The sequence below is a fragment of the Trachymyrmex cornetzi genome, unplaced genomic scaffold (assembly GCF_001594075.2).
Source record: "Trachymyrmex cornetzi isolate Tcor2-1 unplaced genomic scaffold, Tcor1.1 scaffold61, whole genome shotgun sequence".
Lineage (NCBI taxonomy): Eukaryota > Metazoa > Arthropoda > Insecta > Hymenoptera > Formicidae > Trachymyrmex > Trachymyrmex cornetzi.
This window is the reverse complement of record NW_017299926.1, coordinates 2,999,522-3,021,044: the sequence shown is the minus strand read 5'-3', so window position 1 is coordinate 3,021,044 and position 21,523 is coordinate 2,999,522. Positions and strand designations below refer to the sequence as shown.

The window sequence follows — 21,523 nt, the reverse complement described above, 5'->3', positions numbered from 1 at the left end:
GATTCGTTAGACTAACCGTTACGGTAAAGTTAAAACAGAAGTGTATTCGGATTTCGAAGGAAAAAAGGCGAAGAGAAATTACAGAAAAGTATACGGAAAAGGAATAATGTCCATCACGTTTCTTAACAAAAGACAACAAATGAGAAACGAAAATTTCGCGCGAAGCGATAAGTGCGTTCATAAAAAACATCAGCTGAGCATAAGAGATTCGATTGGTTGACCTCGAGCTTGTGCACGGTTTATCGGCCAATTGCTGGGTAGAAATCATGTAACTTTTTCTCTAGAGCGGAAACATGAAAAGAGAAAATTCTTTGCATGAGTGTGTGTATATGTACGTACATCACACAAAAATTTTCACTTTTCACGTTTCCGCTCTAGCGAAAAAGTTACATGATCGCTACCCTGTTCTCGCTGAATACGCGGCAATTTCAAAATTGGTTGTGTCTTTTAACGCGCGCGTAAAAATGCATCGAGATCCGCGAAATGTTTAATTTATCGCAAAAAGTTTTCGCAAAACTTCGTTAAAAATTATTTAATTGTTATTAACTTCAACGTATCTTTATAGTCTTTAAATATTACTGAAAAAAATAATAAACAATATTAAGAATCTTAATTAAAAATAATAAAATAATAAAATACAAAATATTTTTAAAAGAGATAAAAGAGAGAGAATTGAAGTATTATAATAATTTTATTCGGAAATATTTTTCTAAGTATATCATATGTACAAAGGTATTAGATAAACATCGTCCTATTTATTGTAGAATAATATTATATATAGTCTTTTGATACACAAACACAAGCTTTGTACGGTTTGAATGCTCACATGCTTTAAGCGCTTATAATCATTATTCCATCTTTGTATCAGATACGTTTGATGTAAAGCAAGGATAAAAGCGCTGAAAGCGTACAAATCGAACGCAGTTATAATCATATACAATAGATGTGACTAATATTATTTTCATCTGTGCTTGCCATGCATATAAACAATACATATTTACACAATACATATGTATAATATAAATATATGTATACATATATAAAAAATATACAAGGGTTAGTAAGTTAATGTTTTTTTTTTAAACTAAATTAAGTTAAAATTAATGGCTTATAAAATTAATAAAATTAAGTTAAAAGTTGAAGGAATAAAGAATTAACTTAATAAAAGTTAAGTTAAGATTGAATTAACTTAAGTTTAAAAAAAGTTAATTTTAAAAAAAATTATTTTTGAGATCAGAATGTCCTAATTTTTCTTAAAGAGATTACTTTAAATAACACTTACAAATATAGATTATTAGGTAAATTTAATTTTATATTCACATGTAAGTTACTTATATACACATCATATAAGGCGTTTTTGTCAAAATCTTGCGAGAGAGAAGAGTATATGTTTGCATTATTTCTCTTTCTTTAACCTGTACCTAACTTTCTTTAACTTCTGAAACGACTCATGCATGTTTACGACTACATCGATTACTAGATATTTGTTACAAAAAATATACGTAAAAATTTAGAAAATGGGTGGGTATGCATACTGTTTTACAGCAATTCTTCATCTAAGGCTCATTTCATATTTATGTTGCTGAAACATTTATGATACCTAAAATTAGTGTGATTAAATATAAGCGGAAATTGACAAAACCTACCGAGTCAATAAAAACTGGCTACCGCGCGCGTATGGTGTGGCTCTTATTATAGATCTCTCATCATAAAATCATTGAACTTTTTCTAAATTAATTCTCTAATGTTTGACTTTAAAAGAAAAAAAAAATATTAGCATTAATTGAGATAAACAAAATTTTAATTTAAAAAAAGTTAATAAATTAAAGTTTAAAAGCAACTAAATTAAGTTAAAAATTAATGCATTTAAAATTAACTAAATTAAGTTAAAAGTCATTAATTCTTTAATTTTTTTTTTAACTTTTAACGTTTTAACTAATTACTACCCAACCCTGAAAATATATAATTACGGCATAAAATCTGCGCTATATGTTCTCGTACTCAAGAATATACTAAATTTCAATATAGCATCCATGGTAGACTCAAGTATTATTTCATCTTCAGTGGACCAACCAACGGTGTCCGTAGCTGAAATTAAATAAAAAATATATTAGTGAGAATGTATTATAACGAATATGATAAAAAAAAATAAATGAGATAAAAAAAAGAAATGTAGCTTATATCAGAAAATAGCAAAAATTTTGGATAAGATAACAAAATATTTTCCATTTCGTGACATAAGTTAACGTCGTTCTATCTTTCTTGGCATTCCATCCATAACAAAGATAGAACGATACTTGTGTTACCAAACGATAAATACCCATTATCTTTTCTTGAGATTAACTGTATAACATTTATAATAAAATGAAATCGTATTATTATACAAAGCACTCTATCAAAATATTTGTCAAATAGATTGTATAAGACAAGAAAGCAAATTATCTGAATAGTAGTGAAGTATACAAATATTTTTGATGTTCGAGAGATGTTATCGAAATAGATACATCGTTATCGAGATGTTATATCGAAAAAGATTAATCTTTTATATATTATAAAATTAGCATCTGTTTATGTTTAATTACGAAAATAGAGATAATTTTTAAATATGAAATAATATTTATGTATAGATAGATTACAATATTTTGAGGACGTTACATGGAGTGCGTACGATAATTAATAGAATGCAAATATGTTATTGTTGATGCAGACATTAATTAACTATCGATTATTAGGAATTAAAAAATTTCTAATTTTAGTAATATTAATTTTAGTGATCACATACTTAGATTAATAATGTTAACTGTAGGTGGTGCAGAGAACAGAGTAACGCGTGTTTTCTTCAAGAGTTTACTCTCTAAACATCCCAACCTGATCAGCATCTGCAAAAAATTATTTTCACCGAAAGTTAGCTTCTCGCAATAATATCAAAAAGAAAATATATACAGGTTGCATACTATTTTTTATCAATAAATTGTAGAAACTCTGCAGTACTTATATCTAATATAAGATCTAATGGAACGAGTCTTTCTTTAAGAGTACAGAAATACTGATTTATCAATTTGCAAGTATATAGACAATCAATAAAACAAACCTCGACTAATTCACGTGTATGAAAGGGTTGTAGAACGGGAACAAATCTGTTTTGCATTTTTGTCATCGTAAGTCCTGGATGAAGCATGCAATAACTCAGGACTGCACCTAACATTCGATCTAAAACTTTGCGATTTAGTACGCCATCTATACGTATCCATGGCCTTATTGCAACTTTTATTTCTTCAACAGTTCTGAAAGAGAACAGTTCAATACTATTTTTCAAGAGGTTTCTGAGAAAAAAATTTTTTTTTATTCATATATGATTTCATACGTGAAATCTAATTGCTGCGCAGATTTATACACATCCTTTTGTGGAAGTAAACGTGTCTGTTGCTTATGCGTTCTTTTTCTTGTACGTAAATTGCTTTTCTCGCTACCTTCCTTCTTCTCATCCTTCTCGTTAATTATATCATTGTCCGTTTTCGTGTTTTTCTTTTCTTTGTTGTCTTGGTTGTCCGATGATGTTGAAGGTATCGCGCTATCTATTTCGCCTGCAATATGTTTATTCTAAATATTTATCGTTAAAAAAGTAATATTTTAAATATAGATAACTTAATCCATTTAACAATTCAACAAATCTGGAAACGTTGATTTTTTTAGTACTGTCACTTTTGTAAACTTTATTAACTTGATACAAAGAAACATATACTGAAATATAGTAAAGCATAAAATATAAATTGAATATAATATTCTGTGTGATAAAAGTCTATATTTTTTAATAAAAATTTTCAAATGAGATATATAGAATTTGTAATACCAAATTTTTTATGCCATAATTATAAACAAGAATTGATGTATTCATTTATTATTACGAAATAAATATTTTAGCAAAATATAAAATTAAAAAATATAATATAACTATATTACGTTTTTCATTTGCATCTTTTTCATTGTCGATATTTGTATCTTTTGCATCCATCTCAGTATTTGTTTCAGCTATTTTCCCTTGATGCATTGTGGAATATATACTATCCTTAAATGGCATTAAGGATTCTTGTTCAAGACGATATATTTTACAGGAATTAATTAACCAGGGATCCACATAACGATGATGAATATACCGTGGTTTGGTGACACCGGAACGTAAAAATATACGGTTTTCTGTTAAAAGCGAAACGATCTTGTACAAATTTTCTCCTTGTTCATTGAAGAATTCATCCTGGACAAAGTAAAAAAAAAGTAATTTTTTTAAATAACTAAGTTAGTAAAATATTGTTCGAATAACTGCTGATTTAAAATGCAAAAAATCGCTAGAAAAAAACCGTTAAAAATTTATCGTTAAAAAAACAATATATTAAATATAGATAACTTAATCCATTTAACAATTTAACAAATTTGGAAACATTGATTTTTTAGTACTATCGCTTTTGTAAACTTTATGATACAAAGAAACATACTGAAATATAAAAAAGAAAAAAAAATTCTCTCTTTCTCTGTCTGTCTATGTCTGTCTATCTGTCTTTCTGTCTGTCTGCTGTCTGGTGTGTGTGTGTGTGTGTGCGCGCGTGTGCGTGTGTGTAAAAAATGAATTACCAGCAGCTCCTGCGAACAGACGCCAATTTCTTTCTTCTCCTGAACAAACTCATACACCGCGTCGGCATATTTCCAGTTAATTGCTTCAGTTAATTCTTTGTTTTTCGTCATAAACTCGTTCTTGTAGTCTGTGTAAGAAACAACGTTTTTCGGAAAAACTGCAGTCTGATTTAACTCGCTGAGAAAATCGTTTACAATCTCGATCTTCAGCGGTACTAATTGACTGGGCACCGAATAACCTTGAAAATTCTCAACATTGTTTAATGTTTCTATAGTTGGAGATGATAATTCTAAGTTATAGAATATCTTAAAGCTATTAACAACGAAGTATTCATGCGCGTGATGACTGTCGGTCATCGAGAGATCGTTTAGCTCTTCCTTCATCCTTAGCATGGATATTCTAGTATATTTCTTTTGGACATCATTTGTAGCCTCTATCTTGTTGCAAGAACTAAAGTAACTCATCTTAGGTGACATGTTCTTGATAATCTCACTGACACGACGAGAAATCCGAGTTATATCGATTGTATTGCTCGGCTGCACCAAAGAATCTGGAATTAAAACAATATATATTATTTTAGACAAATTAATTATAAAGTTTGATTGGAAATCGCAATATGATTTAATATTACATATATAAACTATTTATTTTATAATTATTTCTAGAAATAAAAATTTTATAATCATAAAAATATAATGTACCGTCTTCCTTCGTCTGCTCCTTTAATTCATTTATCGATTTAACAGATTTGGAGTTATTCAAAAATATTTTGTCGAGGCTTTCAAAATCTTCATATAATTCTTCTTCAAGAATCTTTGATTCCTCGTTTTCTTCCGAGTCCTCAAAATCTATCGAATCTTCGGAGTTTAGTCTTGTTCTCTTCAAAAACTGCCCTTCGCAGTCTATAGAATCTTCCTCAATATTAGTAGATCTCTTCCTCGAAGAACGATTTGTACGCGTTTTCTTCTTACTTTGCTCATTAGAACACTCCTTCGGATTCGTGTCTTCGTGTTTGTTATTTTTGTCAAGTGATTGCTTCTTGTCAAACAATGTATCTTCACTTTTCTTACATTGGTTTTCTTGTTTTCTTTCATTATTTTCTTCGTTTTTACAAAAAATCTTCAATATTGGTTCTTCAGAACTGTCTTTCTCGACAGATCTCCTCCTCTTCAAAGAATCTTTTTGTGTCTTATGGGAAGTTTCTTCCGTTTCAATTCCAGAAACTTCAGCATTCTGATTGTCGTTCTCAAAGCTTTCAAGATTAAAACAGTAAAGTCTTGTTAAAATATCTTGGTATCTTTGGGCAGCTCTAAAATAAGTCTCATCTTTGCCTTGATATCTCGCGTCTAACATAATAATTTGATCCGGCATCTCAATGTCAAAGTCAATTTGATTATGTGCTAAAAGATCATGCATAGCAGCGACAATGCCACTGGAAACTGGAAGCTCAATACCATTAAATGTTTCTTGTTCCTGTGAGGGGACACAAATATTTTTTTGCTCAGAATACCATTGCAGTAATTTTACAAAGACATTGTAAGAATCCTTAAAAACATCATAAGTCCATTTAGTTTGAAACCTATGGATATAGTTAATGCTTAGTTGATACTGCGAGCTGCTCATCGGCATATAGTTGCCGTATTTCTTAATAGTTGCCAAGTGATGCTTTTTTACTGTCACCATTTGATCCGATTTGACCTTATTCATTGCTTGCTTTAGAAGGGCCTCCGAATAGTGTTGATACACCTTTAACAAAATAAGTTACTAATGAGTCGATTAAAAATTTCTTGCAATATACAATTAAAAAATTTTGAAAAATTGTAAACAATATAAAATCAACATATTGGTTATATGTGTATTGTATAAGTATACTGGATAAATTCTACTTAAAATAAACAATAGATACCTTATAGAAAGAATAAAAATAAAAAAAGACATTATTCGTTAAGTAACATCTGTTAATAGATCAAAAGAAAATCAAATGCTGATTTTATATTATTCAACACACACACACATTTAAAAAAAAAAAGATTTAATTCAAATTTAATTTAAATTTAATTTAAATTTAATTTAATAAAGTTTAATTTTCAGGATAAAAAAAACGAGTTTTGGAGTATTATTTTCGCGAATAAAATATATTATATTACATATCGATCATACCATAAAGAGTTGATAGGCCCAGGAACGCCTATCCTTTCCACAGCACATGGAACTATGTATAACAGAATTAATAATCGCCGAATGAATGTCAGTGATGCTTCGCACATCCTTCGTAAAGCCCTTATTATAATGTGGCTTTATTGGATGGACCACTTCGAAAAGAAGATTAAATTCCTGTACGGTCTTTGGCATCGCCATATGCTTCTTTGGCTTAATCTCCGCAATGTCGTAATACTTTTTCATGATATAATCTACGAGCTCTTTGAAAATCTCTATTAATCGCTTCTCATACTCTGTTGAGCTTGAACACTCGCCCTTCAATCTCTCCATCGTGCCGCCATATCGTTTATCAACGAACGGATCTTGTTTAATCTCCTCGACGCCCAATGCGACGCTGTTCACCGTGCGTGGCTGTCGCAACATGTACATCAACCGGCGCTGACAGGCGCGCGAAGTTTTGTTGTACGAGCTGTAAGAATATGTTCGCAATACATCTCGTATCGTTATGAAACTGACCATCTGCTTGCGTGGATTCAGCGACAAATAAGTCGATGTCACTTTGCACACTAGCAGGATGTTATCTTCGTGAGTGTCCCATTCCACTCGCAGCTTATTCATCCGCTGCATCGCCCGATAGTCGTCCTCGTCGAATTTGACCCGTGCACTTTTCTTGCGTGGCACCACATGTCGCACAAAGGATTTCTGTTTTTTGGATTGATGCGATGACGGTAGAGCCTCGTACTTCCGTCCGGCGGTATTGAGCTGCTCCTGTATCTTCTTCTGCAATTCAGTTGCGCTGACGACAGGCGGCGGCGGTGGTCCCGAAATCTTCTTCAAACCATCATATTCCGTATATTTAATTGGCTTTACTTGAATTTTCGATAAATGCAAATCCCGTTGGCCTGTATTGGATTTTCCCTGAGTTCTAGAAGTTTGCTGACAAAGAAAATATTTCATAAATAACATTAATATATTCTGTAGTAAATATATTGCTATACAATTTAATTTATATACTGATATTGAATTAATTTATCTTGATATTAGTCGATAGATTTGTAAATTTCTATATATAAACGAAAATGCTTATTATATAATATAAAAATATTTATTATAAATTTTTCTTATATTAAAAATATATTAGTCTAAAAAAATCTGAAAATTTAAAAAGAGAGAGATATTTTATTTTGTTTTTTCAAAGCGCGCAATCATTTTTTTCTATCTTGGATGATTTCGTCACTCTTTACCTGGGGATGTTTAGTACTATTACTTGACCAATTCCAATTGCGTTTCAAATGAGCGAAGAGAGCTGAATCAGTACCAGCCGCTCCTTTATGATCTCCAGGAACTAAACCGGTATCTCTTTCTGCGACCTCTTTAGGATTGCGTGCTGCAACTGCTTCTATCATAGCAGCCTTCTTGCATAAATCCTCAAGTAGAATATCCTTGCCATGTACTACCAGCCTACCGCCAAGTAGAGTATTAACGCAAATAGTCCACATTTCGTACCAATATTTTTCAACGGCCTGCAAAGAAATGGGATATTATTAGTGAGATATTATTACTTCATTTTTTTTTAGAATTACTCGATTAGTCCTTAAAATGCGTAGACATTAACAATAAAACAACATTATTATTATTTTTTTTAATGTATTAAAGCTTAGTTTTTTAAAGAGTGTATCACTTTCATATACAAAACAGTATTACTTACTATAAGTATTTATTATAAGTATTACTTAATATAAGTATTACTTATTGTAATATTGTAAAAATTATAATATCACAGTAATATAATAAGATGGAGCAAAGATCAGTTTTAAAAAAAATTAGGCACTTAGAAAAGTGATTATTGATACACATGAATTGAATCCAATAATCGAAATATATTTTCTAAACCAAAGATATATAAGTGATTTTTATCACTTTCGACAATAGTTCTTTTAAAAAAATATATATATATAAAATACAAAGATTATATTTAATTTCTCGGTGTTGAGAGTTAAATTTACCCCACAAAATTTAGAATAAAAATTTAGAAGAATCAAACATTATTTTTTAAAATATTTTTTTAATGTTTCTAATAAAACAATATTAGTCAACATTACCCGTGTGCGATCGAAGTAGTATTTAGTCACTGGGTACGTCTTATCTTCGATCTTATGATAGCCCGGTGCCGAAGAAGTCGTATCCATCAATTCTGTGCGCCGGTTAATATAGATAAACACTTGATCTTTGTCTTTCAACCGTTGCGGACCAAACTGCACCAGACCAAGATAGCCTAATCTGATGACAGTGTCATGGATATTGAATATATACTTCCGTGCATGTAATAAACTATTGCGTATAGTAACCTAGAAATTAAAAAGAAATCTTTAAACCAAGTAAGCGCGCACACGCACGTCACACACACACACACACACACACACACACACACGCACGCACACACACACACACACACACACACACACACACACATTATTAACAAAATTTAAAAAGAATCATTAAAAACAATAAGCATAAACATAAGTCTCTCAAAAAAAAAAGATAATCAACACAAGGATGTAAAAGTCATTGATATCAGTAGAATAAATACACGTTCTATCTTCAAAGATCCAAGCTCATACCTAACTTTCAGTTGATTCGTAGAATAATAAAAATCACGATTGCTAATATTCGAGACTGTTGAATCGTGCTTTTAATCTTCCTATAATGTATAAGATCCTTAAGAGTCAAAACTCACCGGAAGGTTTTTAACGAGATAATGTTGTCTGATTGGGTGACTTAAATAACGATCTAAATCCAGGATCGCAAAGGGGACATTATGTATTTTGGTGAAAATCGACAAGGGCAGCCCTAACAGAACGTCGCACATCAACGCCCAACCTTCGGACCATCCGTTGTGTTTAGGTAAAGGTGGAATAAACATCTTCCAATTTACTTCGGTGTTGTAAATAGTACTGAATTCTGGGATGAGATCATCGTTGATTTCGTATCCATTAGACCGAAGCATTTCCACCTGTTTTTCCTGAGATAATTTCGGTATGCCAGGATGATCATAGACTAGATAGAATAATAGAATGTGTATCGTTCGCATCCTGACGAATTTCGGACTGAAACCGTAACGTCTGCCAGCTTTTGGATCATGCTTATAGTTCATAGAGGATAATTTAGTCGCTGTCTTGTTGAGCTCTTGCAATTGCTCCTTAGGCGACTTGTCTGTCTTCTCCTGTTTATCCGTCTTCTTCACTCTCCTTTGAGACGCTAATAAGCAGAATTTGACCTTCGCTTGCTCGACAGCTGACTTAATTACGGTATGATTAGTGTCGATGTTAGGATCACAAATAAACGTCAAATTCTTCTCACTTCCATTTGCGCTTAAAGTCAACTTGATGTTCTTCACCAAATTATCTTTAGCAAGTTTCTGTAACAGTCTGATGAGAGACCTCTTATCAATCTTCACATCGTAACCCTCTTTATCTTCTTCCTCGTAAATCATCTTCATAAGTTTCGCTGTATCGTCAATCACTTGATTTTCTTTCACTGCCTCGATTATCAGGTTGGCACGTCTTAACAATCTAAATACAAAAATAAACAATATAAAAAGAGAAAATATTTAATAACATTGATATCTACAATAAAAGAATCTGAGTGTTCGTATTTCTAAATTTAAAAATATTCAGAAGTTACAAAAATATAAATTTTACATTACAGCAAAATAGACAAAATTATACGCAATAAAAGTTTCTGTTTAACTAATATACATTCCTCTCTAGGAACAATGATTTAATATATTTATTAATTAACCATTTATTTATGCTTATGTGTATATTTATACAAACCTATACGTAATATTAGAGTTTCTCTTTTCTGTATTCTGCACGATTTCCATAAAACCAAAGACTTCATTAACTCCTTTTCCAGTGCGAATGGGTTTTTGTGTTATCAAATTTGTCTTTATGCTGTTATAAAACGACGTAGCTTTAGCATCGTTAATTATTTGCTGCAAAGACGTATTGAAATTGTTAAACTTTTCTTTCTTCTTCTTCTTCTTCATGTTGGTATCGAAATTTTTTCTTTTCATTAATAAAGATTTCGACGTCGTACATCTATATTTAGATTGAATTTTTGACAATCGATATTTATGTAAAATTCTATTAACAACATAAAACAAATTCTTCAATTCTGTTTCCTTTCTAGCACAATTTTCATCTGCATGTTTATCTTTCTCTTCATCAAGAATCTTATCTTTATCAATAATTGGTGCATCAATATCATCAATTTTATCAATATGATGATCAGAAGAGGATTTTTTACTTGTCTGATCATGGTTTGTTGGGATCGCTGGGTGCTTTTCGTTTTCTGCTTGCATAGATGTTTTGTTCTTCAGATTCTCTTTACGCTTACTGGTTATTTTCTTGGAGAATTCCTTAATTTTATGTACTTCTTTATTAAATTGCTTGCTCATTTTGCTGCTTTTTTCGTATTTCTTTGAAACATATTTTGTAATCCTTTGCCGACCCATATCATTCATATATGTTGCAGCGATACCCGCTTTTACCACATTTCTCATAAATGATCTAGACTGTAATTTAGTGAGACCCATTTCTCTTCCCAAATTAGCTAAAAATTATAATAAAAAATTACTTAATTTCTATTTGCTTGTAATTTGAAAATTAAATAACAAAATGACATATATTAATTTTTTTATAATATAGTAGAACTCCGTTCATACACATAACACACACACAACTGCACTTCATTTACATGAACAAGTTCATGCCCCAAATAGTCAAATTTATAGCTGAGCTCCTATTATTGAAATTACAGCGTCATAGTTTAGACGGTAACAGGAGCTTGACATGCTCTACTCCAGTCTTTCTGAACTGATACAGAGGAAAGTTATTGAACATTTATTGTCCAAATCATTTGGTTACCAAAAATGTACCCCAACAAGTTTGGATATACAATATGTATTATATATATATATATATATATAACTGGCCAAGTTATTCCATTCTTCAGAGGAATAGCTATAATTGACCAATTTCGTATAACTATGGATATTATTGAACCCGATCAAGGGTGCTGAGTAAACATTGTTAATAACAAAAAATCTATGATTTAGTACTAACCTTGAGATATACCTTCTGCTTGACTAGCTTCAATAACATCGTTTGCTTGTTTCAAATAAGGAACATTTAACAAATGATTAGATACATCCAATTCAACAATGTCTTCATCATCTTCCTTCTCTTCTTTGTTCCATATATCAGCAACATCCACATCCGGATATAGCACCTGTACAACTTTAATTTTTTTCTCCTTCGAAGGATCTTGCTTTTGCCGCCATTCACTAGGCTCTGCTTTAGGATACAATGTTCTATATGGTACACGGATGTCTGTCTTTACAATTTTTTGAAAAACGGCGATTCTAAACAGTTTCTTGATAGAATTACCAATTCCAAGCTTCTTCTTAATCTCATCGTAATCAGCTACACCATTGTCTTTGGATCGTAGAATATCGACCACTTGTTCCGCCAGATAAATCGTTTTTGGCTTTCGTTCTACATAAAATCGTGGTAGATGCAACAGACTACCACTGTTGCAATGGCCGGCGCTCTTTTGATGATGGATTTGCTTCGTGATCAACTTGTGTTGCAGTAGAAACTTTCGGTGATAGAACAAAGTTTTTGGATCCTCTTTGAGCGCAGCTAAGCTAAGTTTGCCTTGAGTGACTTCGCCATGGTAACGAGATCGACCTACTCTTTCTAAGAAGCAATAGTGCATGATGCTCAGTTTCAATGTCGGACTTACTTCGACACTCATCAAAGTTCGTGACCTAACGCGTTGAGATGCTACAATCACCAAACTTCGTCCATACTTTTCTGTCACCTCATCCAAACTTGCATTTGTCACATTGTTTGTGATATCTTTTCTTGTATGATATGTGGAGCAAGATCCCTTCGCACCTGTCTTAGGATCTTGAATAGGACAGTGGGGATAAATATCTGGTGGAACAGTTGGCTAAAATTCAAAAAGTAAAAATAACAAGATTTTAAATAATAATAAATGCAAGTCAAATTCAAAATAAAATTAAAGTATTAAGAAATCAAATTATTTGTAATTACAAAATCACTTTATAGCTTAATCTTCTTAATGAAATAGCAAATATTTCAACATTTCTTATAGCTTTACAGTAAGAATATTTTATACAAAATTATACAAGTATTATTACATCTTAATATACTTACTGGTTCTTGTATAATACCAAGATCAGGATGTACATGTTCATAACGATCGAATATCACAAGCGGATCTCGGGGTGTTTCTAATTCGTAAAATTGAAAATCCTTTACTTTCGTGCATATTATCCATATCTGTTCCATGAAAGGCTGAGGGTATGGCAGCGAATCATTGAACCTGTTTGCTAATCGCATCCACAGTGCTAAAAATAAGAAATAAGAAATAATAACAAATAATGAGATATAAAAAAATATATCAATGCATTATTTATAACAAACAAATAAAAAAATAACATGCAAAGGTAAAAATAAAGCTGAATCAACAAGATACATACTTCAAAATTATATATGTTCAAACAATAATTAACATAACAATCCGTTGTAATAAAAGAATAGATAAATTATTATGATAATCTGATCTTAAATATCTAAAATGATATAGTATTTACAATACAAAAGTAAAGTCAAATAACCTTGTAAAGTAATGCCGTCTAAACCTTCTAAGGCAACTTCATCGACGACCGCCTCCACTAAGTTACATGCCGGATAAGCCATGCTTTATTAGCAGCGGTGCATCTAAATGTAACAACAAATACATTAATTGCTTTTTACAGTTTTGCACAATTGATAATTTTAAAGTTTCAAAATTTTTAGTGAGTCCCGTAAATCATGGAAGTATGTAATCTGTGAAAGCACGCAAACAATCATGGTGGATACAATCATGGTGGTTATCATCATATGTTTACAGTCTGTTGGCGTTGTTCGCACTTTTTGCACTCAATCTTCGATTTTCTCTCTCTTTAACACCTGAATATTATATTTAGGTTTTTTTGCGCTTGAAATCTTCCAAAATTTGTTATTCTTAAAAATGAGATAAATATATAATATAATATTTGGGCGTTGAAAAGAATGAAAACGAAGATAAGTGCAGAAAGTGCAAGCAACTTGAATAGACCTATCAAGTTACTACTTATAAGTGTCATTCGCATGTGATTAGACACGCTTATCCGGTTATTTTGTACGTTCATGGTGGAAAATGAGCCTAACCTAAATTAATCGTGTGTGCTACTTTGAGATATGGTGTAATTTACGTTCTTGCAAAACTTTACATCACCTCGCTGAAGTGATTGTCTGGATTACATTTACGATAACTGCTTCAGCCGAAACGTGTCACAAAAATATTGCAGAAATAGTTTATGGTGAGATTCACGAATACCCGACAATGACGAACAGCTGGCGAGGCACGAACATGCCAAGTTCAAAGGTAAATTCTTACATGTGTAATTTTATGATTGACACATCATTTTCAATTCAAAATACAATTTTATACGTAGCTGCCATATATTGCAATTTATTGCAATAATTATTTGTTGTTATCAAAAGCCATTAATTGAGCAAAAATTTAAAAACGCTTTAAGATTGTTCGATGGTTGAGAATTATTCCTTTTTTCCCATTGTTGTTTAATAAACTGAAATTCTTGATACATTTTGTTGTTTATTTTACTACAGGACTTTGAACATGATGAGTTTATGAAACGTATAAAAAAGTCATTATATTATTCCAAGTTGCCAGTGATTAACTGCTTGAGTTTACCAGTTACAGGTCAGTATGATATTCAGTTATAAATTAACAATTAGAATATATTGATACATGAAAATAATTTGTTGTTTTAAATTATCTTTTATATTAATAAAAAATTAGTTACGATTGATACGTAGTTGTCTAATAAATCAAAATTTGTATAATAATATTTTAATGTGATCAATAAGAAATTTTATATTAAAAATAATCATTATAGTTGCTGCTCAATTGTATAAAGACAGATAATAAAGTCAAGGGTTAAGAGTGTAACAGCAAGTTGATATATGCTAATATTTTAATTTATAAACAATATAACATACATTTTGACCAATACATTCAGGTCATTTTCAATGGTAATACCTAATAAAAAACGTACTAAAAAAAACATTTCTAAAACCTACATACTAAACTACTTAATTCTAGATTACATTTGGATATAATATTTATACAAAAAAACTTGTTGTTTTCTTTCTCTTGCAATTAGTCATCAATTAAAATCCGGTTCACCATTATGTATCTCTTGACAGAATTAAAATGTCGTCTTGTAAAACTTTAGTCAGAATAGTCATTAGTTTTTCGGAGCGTGGATTGGACAGATCACTAATATCAAATTATAAAAATGTATAAAAAATGAATTGTTCTACTAAATTTAACTGTTTCTTTAATAAATGTAAATTTTATATTATTAAATGGGCCAACTATTTTTACTATGTTTTTATCTGAGGGAATAATTTTTGTTATATGAATTTTAAAAGAAAGATTTAAGGAAAAAGTTCTGAAATATTAATTTTCAATATTTGTCTTTAGTTTCATTAAATTGAATTTACAATATTTGATAACATTACTTGCTCTTATTTTAAATATTATTCTGTTTAAAATTAATTTTACTTTATGAAGAATGATAAAGAATAAATAGAAAATTTTATTTACTTCAGCACATACAGCAGCTAAGAAAGGGATTCGATTTACGTAATCTGTCTTTAACATCCTTCCATACTTCTGTCACTTATTCGTACCTACTTAAATAACAATTATCTTATTTGCTCTCTCTTTGTAACTGTAAACTGCTTTTTTGTTCCTCTCCTTATTTTTGTTCTTGTTTTTATTTTGTCTATTTATTTTATTTCCATTATCACCTTTTCACAGCCTACTTTACATTATCTGTCTCTTACACACAGTTCTACTTTCTATCTTAGCTATACACCTATTTCTTTGTAACATTACTTCTTTGTACCTAAACCCGTTATTATTTTCTATTCTATTTTTAAGCTCTTATCGGTTCTATCCCTAATCAACTTTCTTTTATCTATCTCTGTCCTTCCGGTCCTTCTTCAACTTCTTCTCCATATTTTTCCAAAGTTTCCTTATCACTTTTCTTTTTGTATCTAACTCCTACTTAAGATCTTGTTTCTTTACCTAACTTTATGAATCTGTCCTTCATCTCTTCACACATTCTTTCACATCATGTTCTGTTATCTTTACCCTTTCCACAAAATAAACATTCCCCATTCCCTTAACTCAATATTAATATGCATATTAATAAAGCATGATTCATAAATTAATCTTTTTTGTATTTTTAGAATTGGCAGCAGAACTTTTTACGGAAGTAAAGAGCGGTCATACATTGGAAAAACTCGATGTCGAGGAAGCAAGCAGAATATCTAGAAATGCATGTGTTTCCCCTTGCTCACTTGTGTTGGCTTTGCTGTATGTTGAAAGATTAAAGAATTGTAATCCAGAATATCTTCATCAAGTAGCGCCATCTGAGCTATTCTTGGTTTCTTTGGTAATTTATTATTCTTTATTTTGATGTGTTAACATGATAACAATTTTAACATCATTTAAGTTAACGAATAAATTTTTGTTAACGCTTATTAGATGGTAGCCAGTAAATTTTTGCACGATGATGGCGAAGAAGATGAGGTTTTCAACAAAGAGTGGGCAAATTCGGGACAAGTGACTATATCTCGAATGAATAAATTGGAAAAAGATTTTCTTGCTGCAATCGTAAGTAATCATTTATACATTATTTAAAATTTATATAATTTGTAATTTAGTTACCAATTGATTATGTATCATTTATCAAAATGTATTTTATCATTTTTATGCCACAGGACTGGACAGTGTTGGTGCAGCACCAAGACTTTTGGGAAAGGCTGCAACAACTAGAAAAAAACGTGGCATATCGAGAAATACACAAGCGCAGATGGTGCACATATACAGAATTGAGTTGTCTGATGAATTCCGTTCAGTTGATTAGAATCGCACAAACTTTAATTAGTGTGTCTTCGATTTGTCTGGCGACTTATGCCGCCGGATTGGCTACTCTTCTGGGATCCACTCTGGTTGCCAATTTTATTGTGCAAAGTTGCTTACCTGGGATATCACTTAATTCGAGACAATCAACGAATCTGTCAATAAATCTCGCGACGAATGTCTCGTCAACCGATCTAACTGATACATTGATAAATACACGATCCCAGGAGATTAACGATGATGGTCTTCCGATTTCCGATTCCGAGAATATTGCAGCTTATTCTGCAATTATGGAAACCGATAATGATGATGATGATGAAGAAGCCAGTTGGAAGTGGTGGCTAAACTCAACAATGACTTGGTTGCCTGAGTATTGTTTAGAGAGCAATGTCGAGGTTGCAAATTTCACTGACAAATTATGCATCATCAACATCGACTTTTCATTCAATTCGACGCAAGCTATAAATATAAAAAAGCTGGAGAAAATAGGGAAAACGGAAGATTTCGCACCGGAAGACTATCGCCACAACGTAAATTGGAAGGAAATACTAGACACAACCTTAAATTGGTTAGAACAAAACTGGAAACGATCACATCACGAAAGTGTCTTTCAGTTACCAGAATTAAAAATTTACTATTAGCTTGCTTATAAAAATTTGCCTGTTAAACAATCTTTTTCAAAGGATATATATATATATATATATAAACAGATATATAAACCTATATTTTTTGTACTAACTTTTTGCAGTGGAATGTTCGATACTAACAGATCTGTTTTTCTCAATAAATATCCCATGTCGCATGCTACAAATGCTGTTTTATATCTAAAAATGATTACATATTGGGGAACGAATAATGAATAGTCTTTTTGGAAGACTGATATTAAAACAAGTTTTTATTCTAGTTTAGTAACTCTCTGATATCACACATATACAAGCTTCTTTTTTAAATAGATTTTGCGTTGGATTAAAGCCTCGTAAAACACAGTAGGTTTAAAACCTATTTCATCTTTAACAAACAATCATAATATTGCACACAAACTTTGTCCTATACAGTTCTATACTATACACATTCTATACATTTATATATATTAAATATTTTATAATACTGGATGTGAGATGGAAATCGTGTTATTTACGATAGTTGAACATTAAAATTATAAAAGTTTAGGCATTTGTGTAAAATAAAACGCTTATTGCGGGGTATTTGTGGCCTGTCCTACATACTAAGTTAATTGTATTAAATTAATTAAATTAATTCGTTTCTCTCAGTCGGTTTTTTTTTGGCTAATTCAGCTACCATTGCGGAAAAGCGCGGCTAACGGTATGGGCGTCATGCCAATAATGCATCCAATCGTAACACCAATAACTCGACCCTGTAATCAACAAAAAAATTTCCTTGAATAATTTCACTGAAAGACTTCATCTTTTTAATTATCCAAGAATCTTTTTTACGTAAATTTTTACGTAATACTCAATAATAAAACAAAAAAATATGCTCAATATGTAAAATAAAGTATAACGAAACAACAATTGTACCAAATTCGCAGCTATTCGTGTCCTAGGTAGATTCAGTTGTGCTAGAGTTAATTTGGGCGCTTCGAAGCCGATTTTTTGAGCAAACATCTCAACATAATGCACCGAACCGATTCCAATGACATCGGATACCGTGTTGCCCAGCGCTGCCGCTGCCATGGTGGAGATAGGGAACCTTCTGTTCAGCATCAATTCAATTTGATCGCCCTGAAACATCAATCTTAAAAGTCGGCACATAGGAAATGACGGAAGTCCATAAGATACATACAGCAACGATCATGATGAAGTTGTCAAGAAAACCAAATCCAACGAACGGAATTGCATTTGCAATCGCGACTGCAAAAATACAATTATTGTTCCACATTATTTATTTGCACTTTTAACCGAAATCGAGATTTAAATTATTATATGTATATAAAACTTCTACATATTTTGTCCAATTAAAATTTTCTTAAAACAAGATATATCTATATCATTTAATCAATCTTTGCAGTAATGATAAATCTTTTAAAATAAAAGTATTATTTAATTTTTATCTTGTAAGCAGCAAATAGGAGATAAATAAGATAAAAACGCGACCGATTACTTGCTAGTGAATATATAAACTCTTTGATATTGAAAGTAATACATACCGAATACCAAGTCTTTTGTGGGTGGCTCTGCAACGTGTTCAACTGCAAAAAACAAAAGATTCAATCTAAATCCGCATGTTAATCGTATTTAATATGAGAGAAATTGCTACATAATTACTTAATGAAACTAGCAAACATTAAATGCAATATAAGGTAAATTGTTTTTATTGTTCATGAACACCAAAACTGTATATCGTGATGTATTTTTAATGAATTTAAATAAAAAAAGGAATCTTAAGAAAATTCAAATAAAGGAAAAAAATATTGTAAGGAAAAAAACAAAAAGCTCTACAATTAAAGACAATTTTGTAGAGTTTAATAAATTCTACAAAAATCATTTTATCCAAACAACTTTGCCTAATATGAATGAAAAATAATCTGGCCAAATGATTATTTCAAAAACAAAATTTGCAAGAGATACGAAAGAAAATGTGAAAAACATAATTCTATAATTTTTATAAAAATGTATTTGGTTAAAAAAAATTAACAAGGACTAATTTCCATATTGAGGGAAAAGGTTTTTAAAAAATGAGAGAACCATAGAAAAGTGTCCAAAATATTACCTAACTGTGGCACTGTGGTTGGCCATGAAACATCCGAAAAGTTGTGTTAGAATAGAAGCAGGCAAGAGAGTTAGTGTAATTAGAAGAAAAGAGACACAGAGAGTGCTAGAGAGTTAAAAGAGAAATCGAGAAAAAACGAGAAACTTACAGAATAACATCCATGGAGATCGCATTGCAGAAAAAATATTCCATTATATCCAAAGATACCATTAAATAACAGGGAGGTTAATTTTATTTTGCGAGATCTATAGGTAATAAATCTAAGTTAATGTTCATAATGTTTTTTTTTTTATGAATGTAACGAACTGTTACACTGCATTAAAGACATGTTAAATGATCCTGTACTATTTAACGATCCTATACTACTTCTTTCTTTAATAGTACCGATGATTCAACGAATGCATGATATGTATGATTTAAAAAATAGATATAAATAGTAATGTCCTTACCGTACTTGCGGTTTAACCAATCGTCCGGCATAGGGCAGTAGGTTCCTGTAGGATCCACCTCGCCTAACGATGGTATTTTGCTAGGTCTACCTAACTTGCTCCTCCATCGGATAGCTGCCAGTTGACCTAGCAAAGATGCAAGAATTTTATTGTGTTTCTTTGTGATATATGTATAAAACTAAATATATAAAAGAAGATCAATACATCTTCCCTGTCAATATTTAATCTTATAAGAAGTTATTTTCTACTGTACATCTTTAAAATCAGGATTAGCCCCTAATTAAATAACAAACACTTGTGCTAAATATATAAAAGATCAATATCTTCTCCATTAATATGTAATGTTGTAAGAAATAATTTTCTGTACATCTTTAAAATAAGGATTAGCCTTTCGTTAAATAGCAGATGCTTGTCTAAGACTACAAATTTATTGGAGCAAGCGATGTCTACCTTCATAACCAGCCTTCTGCTCCGCTGATTTGCATTCATTCAATGCTGTCAAGAATAAGCCACGTTCCTCCGAGGTCAGCTTTGACACCAACTCCTTCGCTTGCCGCTTCGTCAGAGCATCGACGACGGCGTCAGGGGAAATTGGAGTCCTCACGGAAGAGAACATTTTCGAGCTCTCGCGAAACCAGCCCAGAACTCGCGAGACATCGGCGACGCACAACGATGCGGGACACCGTCGTAACAGCACGTTGTTCATTGACGATTCGGAGCAATGAAGTTGCTTAACGCCGAGCCGCATAACATCTCTCGGAGTAAATCCTCGTCGACCAAGCGCCGTCACCGATATACACATCTTGTCTAGGTATACGGGAGCGTCAAACGAATAGAAACTCACACGTTGACTCTTGTCGAGTGTCTATGACGTGTCCGTGTCCCTTCTCCCTTTTTCGAGAGGACAATCTCTCGGAAAGCATCTGGTGCGATCCGGTAAATGCGAGAACGCATTCAAGGACCCAGTGATGTCAGAGTTGGTCAGACGTCAGACGTCAGACTGACTCAGCCACTGGCGCCACTTGCCGCCACTCAGCCACTTGACTGGACTGTCAATTCTACCAAGCACAGTGGAAGTGGAAAGGCAATAGCACACAAAAAGCTTAAGAATCGACAGGAGTGACTAGAGTTCTGTATATAAAAGAGACTCGAAATCGAACTCTCACCAGAGTCCGGATACCATCACGGCATCACCTCCAGCGTCGACATATTTGGACCGCTCCAATGTCATAAACTCCGTTTAATATAAACATGTTCCGTTAGCGTAAAGTTCGTTTGCCGAAATAAGCAAAATTATAACAAAAACAATAATTTAATTTAAAGATGTACTATAATACGAAAGAGCTTAATGACAAGAAATCAACGATGGACTCAGATAGTCCGACGAATTAACTCTCGTAGCAATACAGCTCGGCGACCACGTGTCAGCTGTCATCTACGTAAACAGCTGCGGTCACAATATGGCTGCTTCACTTAGGAA

At 31.8% G+C, this 21,523-nt stretch overlaps 3 protein-coding genes across 4 annotated transcripts; 1 reads left to right on the top strand and 2 right to left on the bottom strand.

Annotated features, from left to right (window-relative positions):
* Positions 1-1,966: 1,966 nt before the first annotated feature.
* LOC108766687 (general transcription factor 3C polypeptide 1) lies at positions 1,967-13,684 on the bottom strand. The gene is made up of 15 exons (XM_018516114.1): positions 13,500-13,684; positions 13,036-13,229; positions 11,917-12,808; positions 10,624-11,404; positions 9,525-10,359; positions 8,890-9,135; positions 8,032-8,310; positions 6,788-7,723; positions 5,329-6,373; positions 4,627-5,177; positions 3,961-4,252; positions 3,365-3,584; positions 3,092-3,284; positions 2,783-2,879; positions 1,967-2,088 (listed from the first exon to the last, which is right to left on the bottom strand). The coding sequence occupies exons 1-15, from the start codon at positions 13,579-13,581 to the stop codon at positions 1,967-1,969; spliced, it is 6,765 nt and encodes a 2,254-aa protein (XP_018371616.1). The 5' UTR covers positions 13,582-13,684.
* A 377-nt stretch (positions 13,685-14,061) lies between these two features.
* On the top strand, positions 14,062-17,569 carry LOC108766693 (protein CNPPD1). The gene is made up of 5 exons (XM_018516130.1): positions 14,062-14,290; positions 14,536-14,629; positions 16,189-16,394; positions 16,487-16,615; positions 16,723-17,569. The coding sequence occupies exons 1-5, from the start codon at positions 14,249-14,251 to the stop codon at positions 17,503-17,505; spliced, it is 1,254 nt and encodes a 417-aa protein (XP_018371632.1). The 5' UTR covers positions 14,062-14,248; the 3' UTR covers positions 17,506-17,569.
* A 408-nt stretch (positions 17,570-17,977) lies between these two features.
* On the bottom strand, positions 17,978-21,157 carry LOC108766694 (uncharacterized). Of its 2 annotated transcripts, none has more exons than XM_018516132.1 (6): positions 20,494-21,157; positions 20,044-20,169; positions 19,032-19,058; positions 18,668-18,735; positions 18,403-18,606; positions 17,978-18,239 (listed from the first exon to the last, which is right to left on the bottom strand). In XM_018516132.1, the coding sequence occupies exons 1-6, from the start codon at positions 20,843-20,845 to the stop codon at positions 18,156-18,158; spliced, it is 861 nt and encodes a 286-aa protein (XP_018371634.1). In that variant the 5' UTR covers positions 20,846-21,157; the 3' UTR covers positions 17,978-18,155. The 2 variants fall into 2 exon arrangements, with proteins under 2 accessions (XP_018371634.1, XP_018371633.1); XM_018516131.1 differs by having other exon boundaries at positions 17,982-18,239; positions 19,032-19,073.
* Positions 21,158-21,523: the final 366 nt, after the last annotated feature.